Source organism: Solea solea, chromosome 1 (genome assembly GCF_958295425.1).
Source record: "Solea solea chromosome 1, fSolSol10.1, whole genome shotgun sequence".
NCBI lineage: Eukaryota > Metazoa > Chordata > Actinopteri > Pleuronectiformes > Soleidae > Solea > Solea solea.
The window spans coordinates 33,442,595-33,462,556 of NC_081134.1; the positions used below are offsets into that span (position 1 = coordinate 33,442,595).

Below are 19,962 nucleotides of genomic sequence, written 5' to 3' on the forward strand. Positions count from 1 at the left end.
GAGCGACTCCTGAAGGCACTACATGTGAGCGCACAGCTGACAGTGCTGCTGTCATTACAATTAGCATTAATCTCAAGGAATGATGTGTGGGGGGGGGGGACTCACTCACACACACATACACACTCACAGAGAGAGAGAGACTGCATGCACACGACCTGCACCAGATTTAATAACTGTTTTTTTTAATTATTATTGATGATTGCTGAGCCTTGTTGGTTTACCTCCTTCCTTGTGTGCACAATTCCCCTTTTCAACACAACAGCATATGTGTGAGTTTATTATCACAATCAGTCAGTGTGGCACCTAAATGGCCACAGATTGAGATGATTTAATTTTAGATTTAAAGGGAAGGAAGCTGTGTGTTTGCGAGTCCACAGGCTCTAATTGTTCTTCTTCTTATTATTATTATTATTATTATTATTATCACAGAACCAGACGGTATCTGCTGCTGCTGTTGTTGTTAAAAAGCGACTGAATCACTGGATTTGTCTCCAGCGCGACCTCACCCGGATCATTTTTGGAATCATGTTTTCTGGAATTAGGCTACACAGACGGAACTGAATGATCCTTTGTTTACTGAGAGCCAGTGTGATGCTGCATGCTTCCACACTGGGGCCATGCATTTGCAAGGAATGTGCAGTGATGTTAAATAACCTCTTGTGCCTGTATCACAATTATTAATGATCGCTGTCTGCTTCGCCGCCACACTCTAACACTTTGACAGCCAAAGACACTGAGAGAGCTCTTTGGAGTTCCAGCAACCATGACAAATACCGTCCATGCCCCCCTCCCCCTGACTCCCTCCTCTCCTCTCCATCATATGATCCTGTATTCGGCTAACCTTGTGGTGCCTGCAGCTGTTAGACACAGCATAGATAATGTGAATGGCTACTTCCTGTGCTGCAGTGTATGTTTCACAACCTCAGGAAACTCGTACACACTTTAAGTATCTATCTGCCCAGCTGGGAGATGCAGCAGCAGCAGTAGTAGTAACAGCAGCAGCAGTGCTGGGTTCAGACAAGGTTGTCTGTGCCTGCTACATTTTGGTCACGCAGGACAGCCCCACTCTTTTGTGCACAGAGACTGGGGAGGAGGAGGAGGAGGAGGAGGGGGAGAGTGAGTGCAGAGAGTGGGGGTGTTTTAGGGACTTTGCTGCCGACAGTCTCCCACACAGCAGTGCACAGCTCCCATCTGCTTTGTCCTCTCCCAGCATTCCTCACTGCAAGTGTCCCAGACTGGAGCGTGACCCCTGAACCTAAATCCACCTCCTCCCTTCTTCCACACACACACGCACACACACACACACACACACAAAGCTGCAGCTTGTGAATGCAAACACAATTTTCCCAATCAGACTTTCTCAACTTGCTCAAATATGTAAAAACAATTATACACAGGATGGCTTTGCTCATCAGTAATAGTCTTTAATGCAGATTCCAGAGGGCATAGTCTGGCTATTCAAGTTTGTCCTGCGTGCCAGATTGATGACAGCTGAGGGCATGTGAGGTCCACATGCAAGCTAATACCCTGTCAGGTGTGGCCTGGAAAGGTAGCTCGTTCACTCTTCACTTCCTTGGGGGAGCAGGACTTTCCAGTGGTTAGCAGCAGAAAACACATCTGGGTTAGATAGAGCCTGTGTTCTTCTCCCACTATTACAGCCAGGGTAGCTCTGCCAGAAAGGAATTCCTGCGGCTTGGAGACATGACATTATTTATTTGTTTTGTACGATTCTCCCTCCTCCTTCCCACTACCTCTCCTTTTTGGAATCAGTGAGTGTGTGAGTGTGTGTGTGTGTGTGTGTGCGCACACGGGTCGAGGCAGAGGAACAGAATGTTTCTGTGGCACGGTCTCCCCAGCCAGCGCCGCGCTTCAGTGGGAACAACAGGCTCATAGAGGAGACGGCAGGAGCCCTCGCCGCTTTGTTCCAGCAGGTGGAGTGCTTCTGAGTGAACAGCTGAGTTTAAGACTCGAGCCAGTGTCTCTCCCAGCTGTGCAGGGAGCTGGATTCCAGCTCGGTGTCATGTCGATGACTCCCAATCAATTGCCTCCATCTTCTCAGTGACGGAGCCGGAAGTGAGAGGTGCAGTACCTTTTTAAAGCCTGGAGGGGGAGGAGGTGTGGGGGGGGGGTTGTCCTGCTCAGACATGCTTCCACACACACACACACACAGGCTGACTCCATGGCTCATCATTATCACATTTTATGAGCACTCAACTCCCGTCCGTCACTCATTCAGACACACTGCACATGGGTTGTCAGTGTGCCATGTAAATGCTCTCAGCTGGCTGAGATTAGTGCGACTTGTCACTCCCACCCTGGGCTGTTATCAGCTGCAGAGGCTGGACAGACAGCGTTAGGGGGCAAAGTCAACTGTGACACGTCCTGTCGGTGGCTCTGGGGCAGTTCAGACAGGCTAGTTCACGCACACGAGCACATCTCGTTACAGGTTTTTGTTTTTGGTTGCTGTCAAAGTACAGATGAAAGTAGGGATTCCTACAGCAGTTGAGTATGAAATGCTCTTAATGAGGCATTATTTAAACCTACCTTTTTATACCTGATTTAAAAAATTGCTTGTCGAGGACTAAAGGTGTTTGTCTGTAGATGAAATAGAAATGCCCAGGGAATCTGAAGTCATATTAAAAGTCTGCCGTATCTGCATGTATGAAGATAACGTTATTTGTCTGACATAGTTATGCACCTGACACGAGCCGTGTAGTGCTCTGGGTGACAAATCTCCCCGCTGCAGATTTATCTTCCCAACTCTCTGACAACTGGCTGGGGAGCACCTCGGCGGATGCATTCCTTATCTGCTTGCCTGTGTGTGTGTGTGTGTGGTTGATGGAATGACAGTGATGCATAATTTAGTGGGCGTTGAAAACATGTTATGCTCCTTTTACTGGCTCGGCTGTCCGATCAAATCCATTCTCCCCTCCGAGCAAGACACTCGCACAGACAGTGCTTTCCTGAAGAGCCAGCTCTGAATTCTTCTCTTTAATCTTTGTTCTTTTTCTCCACCCCCCAACACCTCTTCTCCCATCCAGCCTTTTTGCAAATGAGTCATTGCACGATTGTTGTCTTTTCACCCTCAGTCCCTTGTTCCATGCGCTCTCCCTGCTCTCTTGTTCTTGCTCTTGTTCTGTGGGTGCAGCCACTGAGCAGCCTGAGAAGCTCCAGATTGACTACAAGCCGTCCCCTTGCCAGGATTAACCTCTCGCCATTGTTTCTGCCCGTTGAACAGGATTAACAAATCAATGTGTCAGGTAGACTGCAGTCAAGAGACAATGACCCACTTCTGACACCACTGCCCCTCTCTCTCTCTCTCTCTCTCTCTCTCTCTCTCTCTCTCTCTCTCTCTCCCTCCTTCCCCTTCTGCCTCACTGCAGCTTTTAATTAAAAAGACTTTGCTTAGCTGGCGCTATACACTCCCTTGAGGATGCCTCACAGCTTAGTTTTCATTTTTTTTTTTTTACAACGAATTGGAGGTGGGAGTGACAGCAAAAATGTAAGGTGAAACCCTCTCTGTGCTCCTCTTTTCTCTCTCTCTCTCTCTCTCATACTCGCGTTTGTACTGTATACATATGCTGTGGTGTTTCAGAGCTGCACATGTCTGATCCACAGATGCTGCACCCAGGTTGTAGCAAACACCGTGGAGGTCAACGCCACGATAGGGTTATACTAGTACAGTAGAGATTATAACTTCCTGCTTAGAGAAGCCGCTGGATGGGAATTTACGCGACTTGCGTAGTGTAAAACACACACACACACACACAGTCTAGAAGCACGAGAGGTGGCCACGGCGTGTGCGCGCGGGGAAGCCTTTTTGTGTGTTGTTGCAGAGATACGGCGCGAGCGGGCTTGACCTATCGCAAGGTGATTCATTCATCATGCGCTCACTGGGGACGACGATATCTGACTGCAGCTATAACAATAACTCCCTGTGCAGCTGCAACGCTGCCCCCCACTGCATGTACAAAGGTGTCAGCCTCTTGCCCTTGATTCTGACTTATTCTTTATCCTTGTCAGAGCAAGAACTGGTTTTGCATAATTGCTCCCTGTTGCATGACCCCCCCCCACTCCTCCTTCCTCCTCCTCCTCCTCTTGCGTACATGCTTACGTCCTCTCTCTCTCTCTCTCTTCTAGCACGGCTTGATCTTACATAATGTCCTGATAAGACAGAAAAGGCATGCAGGTGTCACGTGACGTTAAAGTTCACTTGAAGTCCCCGGAGAGTCTCGTTTGACAGTCTCGCTTTGTAAAACTGGCGATTTGTTAAAGTTTTGCCTATTTTGGCAGAACAGCTTGTTTTTTGGAGTCGTGTTCTGTTTAATAATTGACATGTGTTAGTTTTAAAGATCCCTGCGCTGCACTTTTTCAAAACGAGGCCAAAAAAAGAAGCAAAAAAAGCCTTTTTTTTCTTTCTCTCTCTCTCTTACTAAATTATAGGTGTCACCACGCAAATATTTGGACAAACACGGGCTAAAAATAACCAAAGGCTGAAGTGCATAGATGACACGCTCGAGCCACAGCAGCTGTTAGTCATTTGGCTGCGATTGTGAAGACGGTAAACAGCGGATGGTGAAATGATCTCTTTTTGGGTAAAAGTAAAAAAAAAAAATCCACATCATTGTAGGGAGTGTCTATGCTGGAGTAGAGCCCAGTCATGTATTCCCTCTCCTCTCCTCTCCACTCCTTTCCTTTCCTTCCCTTTCCTTCCTTCTTCCCTCCACCCGTATGTCCCCTCCTTGTTTGACTTAGCAGGAGTTTGGTCGCAGACAGCGATGACGACCTGTCTTGTCTCGCAGCCTTCCCAGAAGTTGTGAGGAACACTGTCTGTTGTTTCTTCAGAATGATGTGACTCATTTATGTCCGATAACCATAACATTCCTCAGCGGTTAACCTTCCCCTCTAATCCGACATGTAAATTTTTCATGTTTGTGGTCTCTGGTCTCAGAGGAGACAGGATTTTGACTTTTAATGGGTATTACTCCTAGACTAAGATCTGATTCAAATAAATCAGCAGAACTCATGAAGCGGCATAATTGAGCATTAGAGCATAAGTGGCTCTTCTCGAGAGCTTTAACCGGTGATCATCTCTTTTTTTTTTTCTCTCTCTCTCTCTCTCTGTCTGTCATCCTGTCTGTCTCCCTCAGGAGATTGATTGTTTTTATTGCTGAACCAGCAGCAGCAGCATCTCTTGAAGGAGCTCTGAAAGAATGCATTGAGGAGTTGCATTACAGAACATCTCGACAATGCATAGCTGCACATATTCACTCTGAGAGCCATGTGAACAAGTTGCAAATTGCCCTGGCCTTGGCCTGCGTGTTTGTTAGTGATGTCCGCCTAAAGAAGGGGGGGGAATGGTTCAAATAATGTCACCTCTGCTCGTTCCCTTTGTCCCTAATCAATCCATTTGCAGAGCTGATGGGATTTGGAAGAAGGTGTGGGGTCTGGTAATTGTTGGCTTATGCGAATCGGCGTGATTGATTGCTTCCTGTGACATGGTGAACTCCCACACTCGGCTCGAGTACAGCGAGCAGTTGTGATTCGGTCTCACATGGTTAACCACAGGACTCGCTTGTGCCAATAACGCTATAAAAAGCCTGCGTGTGCACAATATCTTCCTCACTGGCAGGAAAAAGGGAAACGGGGATAATGTTGATTTACTTTTGTTCATAAGATAAAAATTCTATTCCTTGGTGATCAGAGCTGTTAAAACAAGTATGAGTAATTTGCTAATAACCGCTTTCCCTCTGATCCTTCCCGCAGATTGCTCACACTAACGCCATGAGTGGGCTTCTCAAGAGGAAGTTTGAGGAGGTGGATGAGGACCAGTGTTACTCCTCACCCTCGCCCTCCTCCCTCTCCTCGGCCTGCTCAGCCTGGGACTCAGAGGGGGAGAGCTGCTACTCAGACACCCTGGATTCCACTCCCAGCAACCCCAGCTCCCCGGCAACAAATTTCAACAGTGAGTGTCCTCGTTCGGCGATAATAAATCATAGAAAGAGCTGATGGTACATACTTTTTAATGTGTTCTCTTGCCTTGTCTTTACTGCTCCATGGAGGCTCTGATAACAAACCCATAAAAATGGGGGGAGAGATTAAGGAATTTAGGCTGCTGGCAGCCCATGAAACACTTCACAGAAATGATTTCAGACTTCTGCAATGAATACCCCTTTTGATTTCATGCCCTAAAGCTGCAAAAAAATGGCTAATCGCATTATGCAGCGGCTGCTCACCTTGGCTCCGCTTCCACCGTCTTCCCAGAACCTTGCAAGGAGCGACGAGAGCATCGCCTTTCCTTGGAAAGAGATGTGGGGTCCAGCAGCGCCGGGGTGTTTCCGTCTGGACCCGGGCACGTCTGCTGGCCTTTGGGGGTGGGGGGGGAGGCAGTGGAGATGGAGAGGGATTGTAGTGTAGGGGGAGAAGGGCAAACATTTGTGAGGTTTCCAGGATGGTGGGGCAGCGAGCCAGGAAGGAGAAGTGTGGCGGCATGCCAAGGCTGGGGAACACACAGAGCCTTGTCTGAGGCCTGGGCATGCTCCCAGCACAGGTGCTGAAAAAGGCTGAGTGAAAGGATAAGAAACAGAGAAGGGGGGGGTAGGACAATCGAGAGAAGGAGGCACATCATCTAGAAGAGCGGTCTGGGCGGAGCGTCGCGATCCTGTGTTTGCGTTGCACAGAAAAGTTGTTTGCCACCGTGAAGTGAATGGGTATAAATCACCGGTAAAAGCCGTCCCTTATAGATGTGGAGGAGAAGGTGTCGTTTGTCTTCTGCAGGTGTCATAAGCATGGCTGGATATGATGGATGCAAGGCTCAACCGGGCAGTTTATTTCATCTACATCACCCCTATAGCGACAGATGAGGTGTCTTTTTTTTTTTTTCTTCCCCTGAGTGTGCAGTAATCATCATGCGTTAGTAGTAGTAGTAGTACACAATTTCCACATTTGGCTGCCGTGACGTCGTTCAGGGTGTGTTACAATAAAGCCGCGTGGCCAAGAAATAATAAAGGTAATAATGCCCAACACATGCTGAGTATTATCATCCGTTTCTGTTCACAAACACAGACACAAAGGAAAAAAAAAAAAGCTCTGCTGGCTTCAACGGAGGAAAAAGTTTGTCTGTGAGCGTTTGTGTTGTGGGCGGAGGAAGTGGAATTTATAATAAAGCTTCAATAATTGTTGGGCTTGTTCCCCACATATGGTTCTACTTTGATTCCCATATGGGTTTTTGTCTAGGTATAGACTAAAAATGGCGGGGACGCTGTTGTTCTTCAATGTTTCTAACAGAGAAAAGAGCCTTTATATTTGACTGCTGCCAGTTATTGGGCCATGTGTGGGGGATTGTCCCGAGACCAGAGCAGGCCGCTTTTTTTATTCCTGTCCTGAGAGCGGTGCTTCCACCCGCCGCCCCGTCCGGAAGCCTCAAGCATTAACTCACTCGCTCTGTGATCCTGGCAGTTCTGCTTCCTCCACTGTGTTGGCCACCAAAGGAAAATTCCTGGGCTGGGTTGTTTTTTTTTGTGTGTGTCACACAATAGGAGAGAAGAAACGAGGCTGAAAGCATTCTTGGAGTTTTAGGTTTCACTTCACAGGATGCAAGTGTGTTGGACTTTTGTTAGCTGTGTTTTTTAATTGGCTACATGATAAGGCTTGGTGGAGGACGAGGGCCATGAATCAGAGAGGTGTCCTTTTACAGGCTGTTCAGCAGTTTGCACACAGGGGAGGTTTTCAAGCGATGGGGCACTGTGCCATCTAGTGGTCCATAAAGACACTTCAAAAGACTGCACCAATACCACACATCCTCATTTCATGTCTTCTTCATCCACAGCCACGTCCATCCTTAAGAAAGCCAAGAGGCCGCGACGGGGGAACGTCACCTTTGACCAGGTGACCGTGTTCTTCTTCCCTCGGTGCCAGGGCTTCACCAGCGTTCCCAGTCGAGGAGGATGCACGCTAGGCATGATGCAGCGCCACAGCGCGCTCCGCACGTACACGCTCGCCGAGTTTGCCGTGGAACAGCGGCTTTTACGCCGGGAAAAATTCCTTAACAGACTCAGGGAGGAGAAGCTAGAAACTCTTAGGTTTAAGGTAAGTTGATGAAAGTCTTTATTTATTTTTTTTAATTTTTGAGAACAGCAATTAAACGCTCCCCGTTGTTCTTTCCAGCTGACTAATAACGGAACCCAGGAGAGCGAGGAGGCAGAGCGGCTGACGGTGGACGACATCCCCGAGCAGGACGTCGACATCGGCGGAGCCAACCTGGACGAGGGCTCCTTCCTCCAGCCTTACCCGTCAAGAAGCCGCTACACGCTGCTCAAATCGGCCGGCGTGAAGAAGATCGACAAGGAGGAGAAGAGGCAGCTGCACGAGCTGAGGCTCTCCAGGGAAAACTGCGGTTGCGACTGCCAGGGCTTTTGCGAGCCGGAGACATGTAGCTGCAGCCTCGCAGGCATCAAATGTCAGGTAAGACCTGAAAATCCCCGCACAGAATATCTGCTCATTTGAATTTTTTTGAGATTTAATAATAGGAAAATCCTAACACAGCACAGCTGCTGGGGCTGGGGTTGTGTTTCATGTACTTGACAGTTTATTTGAGTGTTTTTCAACGTGTTCCTTGCAGATGGATCATTCCTCTTTCCCATGTGGCTGCACCAAGGACGGCTGCGGTAACACGGAAGGTCGCATCGAGTTCAACTCTACCAGGGTACACACGCATTACATTCACACGATCATGAAGCTGGAGCTGGAGAAGAGGCTAGAGGAGCAGTCGGGCACGGAGGAGGAGGAGAGCGCGAGGGGTCTCGCGTCCGTGCCAGCTGTGCCCTCCTTCGCCTTCAGCTCGGAACTGACGGCAGCTGGAGAGAACAGTTGCAGCAGCGACATGACAGACTTGTCGGACTCCTCGGGGCAGAGCGAGGACTCGGAGGCCGGCGGCAACCCATGTGACCACCGGACCCAGCTGGACGTGGACGAGCAGGGGCTGAGCCGCATCCTCTGCTTCAGCGACGCCGAGAACTGCTCGAGAAGCAGCGGGGACGGCGCGAACAAGAACGGCAAAGGCACGTGCTGCCAAGATCAGAGGCAAGAGGTGGAGGCGTTCCGGAGCTTCAGCATGGTGGACTTTGCCGACGAGAATGACAATATAGACATCGCGCTGTTAGATTCGGCGGACTGCAGCCACACGGACAATCGATTAACAGCCATTTCGGAACTCTTGGATGAGAACGCCAACCAGGGGAACGCCCTGTTCCACAGCAGTAGCGTGCCACACACGCCCTCCCCCACCATCGACCGCTCCGCGAGCTACAACATGGACCTGAGCCTCTCGTCGGAGTCGGACTTGGAGTTCTTCGACGGCTTCCCGTGTCTGGGCTCCAGCTCGCTTTACAACTCCCTGAAGGAGTACGAACACATGGACAACTCCTTTCACTTTCAGTTGCCTAGCTACCCCAGCTTCCCCGCGGCGGGCGACCCCGGCACCTGTTTCCTAGAGTCACTCATTGGCCTTTCAGAGTCCGTCCCCGAACCCCCCGCCACATTTACAGACAATCAGCTGTTGGAGGAAGCCATGAAATTGTCTGTGATGGAGTCTGTGAAAGTTTAACGAAACATGCAAATTTGTCGGACGGTGCAAGGAAAAAAAAAAAGAAAAAGGAGGAGGCGGAGCTTTGGGAGGAGGCCGAACATGCACACAAGATGTCAACGTCAAACATGTTTGATTTCAGAGGAAGCTGTGATTTCCCTTTTTTTTTTTTTTTTTTTTTGCCTAAAAAACGTTTTAAATTCCAGACTTGCCTTCAAAATGTTAGCAAAGCAGTTTGGGATTAACGCTGTGTGAGACGGCAGCTAGTGTTAAAAGTGGAAAGATGCGAAACAAGAGGTCAATTTGGCCCGGGGCCCACGTAACAAAAAAAACCACACAAAAAAAGAAAGGAAACCAATGACGGCTCTCGTTTTTCCTAAGAAAGCTCTTTTAACCAAACCAAGATCACCAACCATATGCTAAACAGGAATCAACCTTTAATGGGGGCCAGGTTGGATATCTCAACACAGCTGAATGTGCACCTCAGGGATTTTTTTTCTAGCTTTCTAGCTTTTGGAGGCAATGTATGGTGACCATTGCTGTGATGACCTTCACATGAAACCAGAGTCGAATCACAACATAGTTTCTTGTCCTCCCTTTGGGCTCAGACATCCACATGACCTGAGGAGGTCAGGAGTCCCTGCATCTTGAAGCTCGTGGACTCCTGTCCTCCTCGACGTCTCTCTCTCCCCAAAGGTCTCACGGTACAAAACAAAAAACAAAAAATCCCTCTAAAAAGCTCCTTGATCAGCACTTTATCTGTGAAGAATAGTTATGTATGAATAGGCATTGTTTTGGCTGTACGGGGTCGATTCAACAGTTCAAACGCTAAATTATGGAGTTTCTTATTTATGAGCTGGGTATCTAGAAAATAATGGCTCATACCATTACAATCTGTAGCTGTATTATCTTCTTTTTCTTTTCTTTTTTTCCTCCTCTTTTTTGTTTTAAATTATTTTCCTTTTTACGATTTAATTTCTTATTTATTTCAGACAAAGCCTACGTTCTCTCGAGAAGCACTGTGGTTTGATATTTTCCACCCGAAAGTGCAATCTTCCTTCCTTCCCTTTTGTTTTCTTTCCCATAGCGACACCTTTAGGCGTCGCTATGGGAAACAGGACCACGAGTTCCATCGGAAAGTATTTAATATCTATTATTATCTTATACATTTAACAATTTTTTTTATTTTTTTTATATTTTTGGTAACTTATTATTTCATTATTTTTCATTAGTTATTTAATTTAAAGATGTTTTGGCAATAAAAAATGGGGCTGTTGTGAGGTTTACTGGATGTGCCTGCTTATCCGGAGGGAAGGGGGGGGAGCCGTGCTTGCCAACAGTGTGTGTGTGTGTGTGTGTGTGTGTGTGTGTGTGTGCGTGCGTGCGTGCGTGCGTGCGTGCGTGCGTGCGTGCGTGCGTGCGTGCGTGCGTGCGTGCGTGCGTGCGTGCGTGCGTGCGTGCGTGCGTGCGTGCGTGCGTGCGTGTGTGTGCACAGTGCTTCCATTTAAGCTTTGGGAATGAAAACTGTGGAAATCTCCCTAATCACTGAAACTAAATTATGGGTCTCTTGTATTGCTGCCTATAATGTAAGCGTAGAAAAATTACACTAATATTTTGTAACTACTTTATGTTAGGTTCGACAAATGAATTCTAATCACTGTCAAAATTTGAATATTTTATTAAAAGAGAACAAACAAAAAAAAAACGAGTCATTTTCCAATCCGGTGGACGGACGACATTTGTAATATATGAATTATAAGAGGAAATGTATGTATACGTTATGAAGGTAATTGCTAATCTAGCGTTCTGAAGTATTTTTCATAGGCAAGCCTTTTATTGGGGGGGGGGGGGGGTTAGATATTTTAGCGAAATGCCACTAAAAAAGGAAAAAGTAAATTGCAAAGAATCAATTTGATTGTACGCTTGAATCTTTTTGGAAGTCTGTGACTTGGGTTACAACATGTTTATAAATGGGGGGGGTTTGTGGATTCAAAACTGCATATATTATACAGATTTTTTATCGCGCGCAAACACAACCCCCCCCCTCCTCCCCCCACCCCCCACGACAGTTGAAGACATTTAAAAAACGTGGTCGTTGAGGGACACGAGAGAGACTTTATGTACATATCTCACACCCTTTCTACAACTGTTTCAACAGCCTTTTCTGGACCCTTTAGAAAAGTTATGCATGCCGGTCCTTGTTTGTTAAGAAGAGGAAGAAGTAAGAACAACCTTGTTCTAATTAATTAACTGTATACTTTGAAAAGTGCAGCCTGCACACATCGGGAAATGTATTATTCGCTCTTTTTTTTTTTTTTAATTTTCTTTTTGATGATTACTTTGACGTCCATCCAATATTATTATTATTATTATTATTATTATTGTTATTATTTTCTCATGCCATGAAGTCGGCACTGATTTCTTTCTCTTGTATAAAATCAACATCGATTGTCATAAAGAAATTGCAACAGTGAGTGTTTATCAGTGTAATGTATTACAGTATGGCTTTTTTTTTGCCTCTTTTTGCTTTTTTTTTCTCATTTCATTTTCAGAAAGAAAAAAACGTGTCTTACTTACTTTTTTGCCTTTTTGTTGTACATATTTCTGCTTGATTGGTCCTGCAGAGCAAACAAAAGCTGCTTTATTTTTTACATATTCACACTTTAACCTGCTGTTTAACTACAGTTTCTTTCATCTAAGCCATTTTGACAGCCTGTCCCTCCAAATCATAATAAAAAAAAAACAACATTTTCTAAAAAAAAATCCTCCACTTTGTTCTTTGTTCTTTGTCATATTTATTGTATGTGCAGGTACCGATGCTGATATGAGTCATTTCAAAGACATAATTCACTACAAATATTCTCCTCCCAAAAAGAAGAATTAAACAGCCCAAACATGACTCGGCTAAAATGCTTTTGCCGATTTTTTTTTTAACATATTTACAGTCTGACTTTTCATGTGTCCATGTGTATGCGACATTTACTGTACTGAAGTATCTAAAGTCATTTTTCTGACAAGTTTTGGAAGTAAAAAAAAAAGTGAGGTGTAAGGATTGAGCCATGGTGGATCAGTGGTAGGGTGAGTTGTCTTTCAATTGGAAGGTTGTGAGTTCAATTCCTGGATCCTGAAAGAAAACACACTTAACTCCATGTTGCAGCATGTGAATGGGTGAAAGGTGTAGCGTAAAGCAGTTCATCAAGATTAGAAAAGCTCTATATAAATACAGACCATAATATCACTACTTCTGATTTTTATTCGGTAGTAACGAGTAACAAAGACAGTGAGAGGAAATGTAGTGGAGTACAAGTAAGAGTTTCTAGAAATGTTAATAACAATGTCAAGGACAGGCACGTGAATGTTGTACTTAAGTACAGTAACAACGTATTTGTACTTTGTTACATTACAACACTGCGTGTTTAGCAACATGTCGTTCCTCTGACGTCACACGCGCACACACACGCAGGAGACGATCCCACCGCTGCCCCGCTGATCGGAGTAAGTACTTGTCACATGACATAATTGACACAGGGAATGCATTGTTAATCTGAGTGAGTTACACTTTGGGTTTTTTTCAGGGCGCTTTTTCACGGAAATAAACCCCCCCGCGCAGGCAGAGGCACTGAGGCTGAACGGAGCAGAGTCTTATTAAAGACAACTGACAACTTTCATTTAAAATGGTGAGATAACTCAATCCCATTACTCAAACACAATAGATATTCATAAAAAAAAACATCAGTTTCTCTCATTCCTCTCAATCGTTTCCCTTATTCACTCTCCTTTAGAAAGTCTGAATCCCTTCCACTCTCTCACGTTGATATGAATTCTTTATGGTCTCAATGATTTTACTCATGGCATATCTTAACACGGTTGGCGTAGTTGCTTTCCTGCCAAAATCATGTAGATTTGAGGGATTAGACGCTCTGAATTGACCCCGCCGTTCACATTGGCACCAGTGCGACCCTCGTGTAGAGGATTAAGCCGTAGATGATGGATGGATGGGTATCTTAATGCACACCTTGTATTCATTCTGTTCTTGGATTTATATTCATGAAACTACACACACACAGAGGTTTGAACTTTGGCTGAACTGGTGCAGTTTTTAAGTAATTCTGTTTGTCTTATACGGTAAATAACACGTTTGAAAGTCATGGAAATCAGTGGTTTTGACTCGGTCCTTTGTTCACAAACACTTGCTATAGTTGTGGTTTGAATTCTGTCCGTGCAACTTTGGCCGGAGATTGTGTGAAGACTGTCAACCAGGAAAGTGTACAGTATTATAACCTTTAATCAATGATATGAGACCTAATTCAGTACTAGTCTTTTTCATTAACAGCAGAAAACTGGAAAATAATGTTAATTTTACCATTGAATAATAGCAATCCTGCTGCAAGTTCTTGTTTTTTTTTACAGGACAATCTCTAACAGAGCAGGTAAGGCAGTGTAAGTGTCACACTGGCTAAATTTGAGCTATAGGTTGGATCGTTTAACGTCTTTGAGACGAGATATCATTTAATTAAACTTTTATTTTGTTCTTTTGTTGTTCTGGTATGAATCGCCTACATGTGAAGAATAAATAGCGTCTCCAACTGACGATGAAACGTATAGAACAATAAATATGAACTCTTCTGCATTAGTGAAGTTTAGAATAAAAGGCCCACAGAGTTGCTTTATTTTCCTGTACAGACTAACTGGTCTGAAACAGCGAGACCATTGTCTTCTCTATAAAGTTAAAGACAATATACAGTTCACATAGAACTGGCCCTTGTTTTGTTTTTTTTGTCTTCTCTGTGTAACCGCTGGAATTCATCTATGGTTTCTGGTCTCCATGGTGAAAAGAAAAACAGCCGCGCTCTCCTCGACTGTAGGTGATGTCATGCTGTGAGCCTCCTGACGACCACCACAACATATGGCTGCAGATTCCAGACGAGGAGGAAATGTCACACACGTGAGTGCATACAGCTCACGACTGAAGAAAAATCCCAGTCCTCGTCTGGACAAAAGCCTCGAAGTGGATGTTTGGAGAACTTTGTGGTTTGTCTTTAATACAATAAAACACATTCCTGCTCGAGCCTCTTTGGAGGTCCAGTCTCATAGGGTTTTCCCTTCATGTGTAAATCAGAGTGTTTTAAAACTGAGCACAGCAGAGAATCCAATCAAATAACCACATAACATGTTCCTGAAACCCTGTCCATCAAAGTCTAAACATGAGGAACTCTCTCCACCCTCTGGCTGAATCAAGAACTACAACCAACAAGCATCTTTGAGATGCACATGACTTTATTAACGTCGGCGTGTCATTTGACAGCTCGGGCCGTTTGCCGTCTAATAACTGCCCAAAACCTGCAAACGAAAAAAAAATGAAAGGAGAAATTAAACAAGTGAAACAGATTCTGAATCAGGTGATTACAAAAAAAAAAGAAAAAGTCGCAGGAGGCTTACGTCACCGATCCAGTCCATGAAGGACGACACCCTGGTGAAGACGGTGGGTTTGGTGACCTGGTTGCAGTAACCAGACGGACCGTAGCTGACCACACCGTGGACTCTCCAGGCTCCGTTGGTGTGGCAGCTCAGGGGTCCACCGGAGTCGGCCTGAGACACACGAGAAGACACTTTGAAACCATGGTACAGTGTATTCAGACCCTTTTATCAAGGTTTGTTTCTGATGAAGCTGATATGTTGTCATGAAATCGACAATTTCAACCTTCTAGATTGTGTTTACCTTCTTCCCTGCTTTACATTTTAGGCCATTTTGGGGAAACTCCTCTAACATTGTGGCCATGTATCATTTCAGGATCTGGATCCTCTGAAGTGTGGAAAAAGGGTCACAGTGCCACACCGTGGGCATGTCCCAATTGGCACCTCCTTCTCGTGCGGCGTGTGCCCGTTTTTGAAGGACACATTTTGTGTGTCCTTCACAGCGGAGGCTATCCCAGAAGTCTTTGCATGCTTTTTGTAACACTGTATTACAACAAATAAACCCCCCAAAAAATAACATTACAAAAATAAGATATGATCATGATTTAATTAGATATCATTAAATCAGAGCTTTTAATCCAAACAATTTCAGCTGATTCTTCATATTATTGAATTTTTTGTTTTAAGAAGCTGAACCAGGTTTATTTGACCTTTGACCTGGTCAAACCTGTGTATGTGCTAATATTTCATGTCCAAAATCGTCTGCTGTGAATAATCGATCATTATAGCGTGGACGTACATAATATTGTTGTTCAACTATTAATGTCTTATTTCTGCCTTGTGTCTCTCGGTATGAAACGCGTCACATTTTACTCCAGTGTGACATGAAATATTTACAAAAAATAACATTAACCGGAGACTCCATCAAAACTAATAATAGACAGTCTCATTTCACACAGCGAAGGACTTCCACCTCCTCCTGAGTGAGCAGCCTACGAAGTCGTCTCCTCCCTCAGCTGCACACTTGTTAGGCTCCAGACTCTTTTTTGGGGGGCGGAGCAGTTATTTGCTCCTCCCATTTTCAATTTTCGATTCATGTTCACCAAACTACGCGATTTATTTCGAGGAAAAATTAGAAGAACTCCTTCAGTTTCAATTTGACATAAAGTCGACGTCAAAGTCACTTCCTTCAAAGAAAATAAAAGCCCTGCTGTGCTCGTTAGTGTGTTTCCGACAAGTTTTATAGTAAAAGATATAAAAATAACTGGTGAGCAGTCCTACCACAGGGATGGTTGTCCTGGTTTATATGAAGGTTAACTCGTGAATGTACAGGTATATATTACGTGTGAGGTTGAGGTCATCTGATTACCTGGCAACCTGATATGACTTCGTCCCCTCCAGCACACACCATGCTCCTCAGGGCAATGGCGCCCCACCAGTCGGGCGATGAACAGACTTTATGCTCCACCACTTTGATGAGAGCCTCCTGCATGATGGGAGGAACGCCCCCATAGTCTGTGAAGATAAAATGATTTTATGTTGTTGTTAATTGTATATTAATGTGCCAATCTAAGCCAATCCCTACAGTCCATGAGCCCCCAGCCGGTGACATAACAGCTGAAATCATGAGGCAGCGTCTCTCCTGGAGCGGGAAGGACGGCGAGGGCCACGTAGCCGTTGTCATATATGTGACTGGTCAGTTTCAAGAGAGCAATATCATTTCTGAGGAAAGAGAATGCAGAAGAGTGTAAACAAAACACAAAAACACCCCTTTAACATGTGTTTTTTTTTTTTTTTTTTTTTTTTTTTAGCAGCTGGGCTAAATCGTCTTTCTTGTTGTTGTTATTTTACCCATTGCCAAGTTGTCCATTCCAGCCAGGATGGACAACAATTGTCTTCACGCCTACGAGCTGCTCGCTGCCCTCGTACTCGTCCAGGTTGTACTCGCCCACCACGACAAGGTAATGACCAGCGTCAAAACTGGGGACAGGGACATAAACATTAACACAAGATAAATATAGACTTTTAGATGTTTCAGGTTCAAAATGTGCAACTTAGGGCTGGGCAAGGTTCATTATATATCACAGTCATGTTAATGCACTTTAAAAACAAGTGCTTGAAAACCACAATTAGGGCTGAAACAATGACTCGAATAATCAATTATTAATCGATTACTCATTTTCTGACAAACCGATTAATCGAGAAAATACTCGACAGGTTTATCGATTTATAAATAGAATCGTTAGCTGCAGCTCTAACCACAATTATCTGGCTTCTTTGCATTTAAATCAGGGGCTAAACTTCTAAAATCTTTCATTATAAAATAAGATAATCCTTTATTCGTCCCACAAGGGGACATTTGCAGTGTTACAGCAGCCAACAATCACAGCAAGGTAGAAAAGTAGAAATAAGGTGAGGAAATTAAGACTATTAAATACAATAGCTTCACTATACACAATATAAACGGTGCACTCCCTGTGCAAATTAGACTGTAATTTGCACAGGGATTGAGGTCCGTTTTAATGCGGGTGTGGTCGACTCACAGTGCCAATAAACTGTTTTAAATGATAATATGATTGTTTTTGGCGACATGACCCAGCACCAAACGTGCAAGTGAAACCAAGATACCGCATATTAAGAGAGTTCAGGGCCCCAACCTGATGATACAGTGGGCAGCAGTCATGACGAACGTGCTGGTAATAAGACTGCCTCCACACAAGTGGTAAAACGAGTGCTGGTTGCTCGAGTCATACTGGAGAGAGACCTGAGAGGACACAGAGATAGAAAGAACAAAGAACATGAAAAGCATCATATTTTAATTATGAAGAACTACTGTTAAATCAGCTGCATTTGTTTGATTTTACCTGCCATTTCCAGGTGTTGGGACTGGCATTGTTGCCTCCTACGACTCTCTCATTGTGGACCTTATGGTTGAAAGATTCCTCGGCATAAATCAGCCCTGTGACGCAGACACAGGGAACACACAGTGTTTCAACAAAGTACGCGAGTTGAAGAGTGTGGCGGCGTTGTGCTTGGAAAACTTACCGAGGCAGGACAGAAGAGGCACGAGCCAAATCATGATGGAGCAGGGTAAGGCGCACATTTGTCGTTAACTATTTATATTAGTTTGAGCCTGGGACGACTCCAGCACGTATGAGTCAACCGTCAAGACATCTGCCAACATCAACACCTACAATCAACACAAGTGTCATTTAATATCTAAAGTACACTGAGTTTTTCTGTTCCACGTACTCTGCAAACATATACAGTAAAGCATACATATACAGTTAGGCCCAGAAATATTTGGACAGTGACACAATCTTCATGATTTAGGCTCTGAATGCCACCACATTGGATTTGAAATGAAACAACTACAATGGAATTGAAGTGCAGAATTTAAGGTTTAATTCAAGGGGTTGAACAAAAATATATGATTGAACATGTAGGAATTGTAGCTATTGTTATACAAACACTCCTCATTTCAGGGGCTCAAAAGTAATTGGACAAATAAACATAACCCTAAGTAAAATGTTACTTTTCAATATTTTGTTGAGAATCCTTTGCAGGCAATGACTGCCTGAAGTCTGGAACCCATGGACATCACCAAACGCTGGGTTTTCTCCTTTGTGATGCTTTGCCAGGCCTTTACTGCAGCTGTCTTCAGTTGTTGCTTGTTTGTGGGTCTTTCTGCCTTAAGTTTTGTCTTGAGCAAGTGAAATGCATGCTCGATTGGGTTGAGATCTGGTGATTGACTAGGCCATTGCAGAATATTACACTTCTTTGCTTTAAAAAAACTCCTGGGTTGCTCTTGCAGTATTTTTGGATCATTGTCCATCTGTACTGTGAAGCGCTGTCCGATCAACTTTGCTGCATTTGGCTGAATCTGAGCAGAAAGTATATCCCTATACACTTCAGAATTCATCCGGCTGCTTCTGTCTTTTGTCACATCATCAATAAACACAAGTGACCCAGTGCCATTGGAAGCCACGCATGCTCATGCCATCACTGCCTCCACCATGTTTTACAGAAGATGTGGTGTGCTTTGGATCATGAGCTGTTCCAATTCTTCTCCAAACTTTCATCTTCCCATCATTCTGGTACATGATCTTAGTCTCATCTGTCCAAAGAACGCTGTTCCAGAACTGGGCTGGCTTCTTCAGGTGTTTTTTGGCAAAGTCATTTCTGGCCTTTCTATTTTTGAGGCTGATTAAGGGTTTGCACCTTGTGGTGAATCCTTTGTATTTACTTTCATGAAGTCTTCTCTTTATGGTAGACTTACATATTGATACACCTACTTCCTGGAGAGTGTTCTTCACTTGAGTGGATGTTGTGAAGGGGTTTTTCCTTCACCATGAAAAGGATTCTGCGATCATCGACCACTGTTGTCTTCCGTGGACGTCCAGGCCTTTTTGAGTTCCCAAGCTCACCAGTGCACTCTTTTTGTACCAAACTGTTGATTTGGTTGGCCACTGATGGATTTCTTCTTTTTTTTCAGCCTTAGGATGGTCTGTTTCACCTCCATTGAGAGCTCCTTTGACCACATGTTGTGTGTTCACAGCAACAGCTTCCAAATGCAAACACCACACCTGGAATCAACTCCAGACCTTTTAACTGCTTAATTGATGACAGGTTAACGATGGAATAGCCCATGCAGCCTTGTTTTTTTTTTTTTGTAGCCTTCTGAGTCAATTGTCCAATTACTTTTGGTCCCTTGAAAAAGAGGCGGCTACGTATTAGAGAGCTGTAATTCCTAAACCCTTGGTCCGATTTGGATGTGAATACTCTCAAATTACAGCTGAGAGTCTGCACTTTAAGCCCATATGTGTTATATATTTGTATCCTGAATATGTTTTCGTAAACAGCTAAAATAACAAAACTTGAGTCACTGTCCAAATATTTCTGGGCCTAACTGTATATGTATATGTGTAGTTGTGGGGTCAGTGTATTCACATCTACGTTAAAAT

The 19,962-nt window shown here is 44.6% G+C and overlaps 2 protein-coding genes across 2 annotated transcripts in view; one reads left to right on the plus strand and one right to left on the minus strand.

Moving 5' to 3' along the window:
- csrnp1b (cysteine-serine-rich nuclear protein 1b) overlaps positions 1-10,860 on the plus strand; it is a 45,753-nt gene extending 34,893 nt beyond the window's left edge. The window contains exons 2-5 of the mRNA XM_058629333.1: positions 5,767-5,965; positions 7,829-8,088; positions 8,167-8,463; positions 8,621-10,860. Of these exons, the coding sequence (XP_058485316.1) occupies positions 5,767-5,965; positions 7,829-8,088; positions 8,167-8,463; positions 8,621-9,604 (1,740 nt within the window). The 3' untranslated portion in view covers positions 9,605-10,860. The remainder of the gene's footprint in view (positions 1-5,766; positions 5,966-7,828; positions 8,089-8,166; positions 8,464-8,620) is intronic.
- Positions 10,861-14,842: 3,982 nt separating this feature from the next.
- Positions 14,843-18,244, minus strand: LOC131459478 (elastase-1-like). The gene is made up of 8 exons (XM_058629358.1): positions 18,044-18,244; positions 17,863-17,957; positions 17,656-17,762; positions 16,850-16,978; positions 16,584-16,720; positions 16,368-16,513; positions 15,023-15,172; positions 14,843-14,923 (listed from the first exon to the last, which is right to left on the minus strand). Exons 1-8 carry the CDS (start codon positions 18,099-18,101, stop codon positions 14,906-14,908), a joined length of 840 nt encoding a protein of 279 aa, XP_058485341.1. The 5' UTR covers positions 18,102-18,244; the 3' UTR covers positions 14,843-14,905.
- Positions 18,245-19,962: the final 1,718 nt, after the last annotated feature.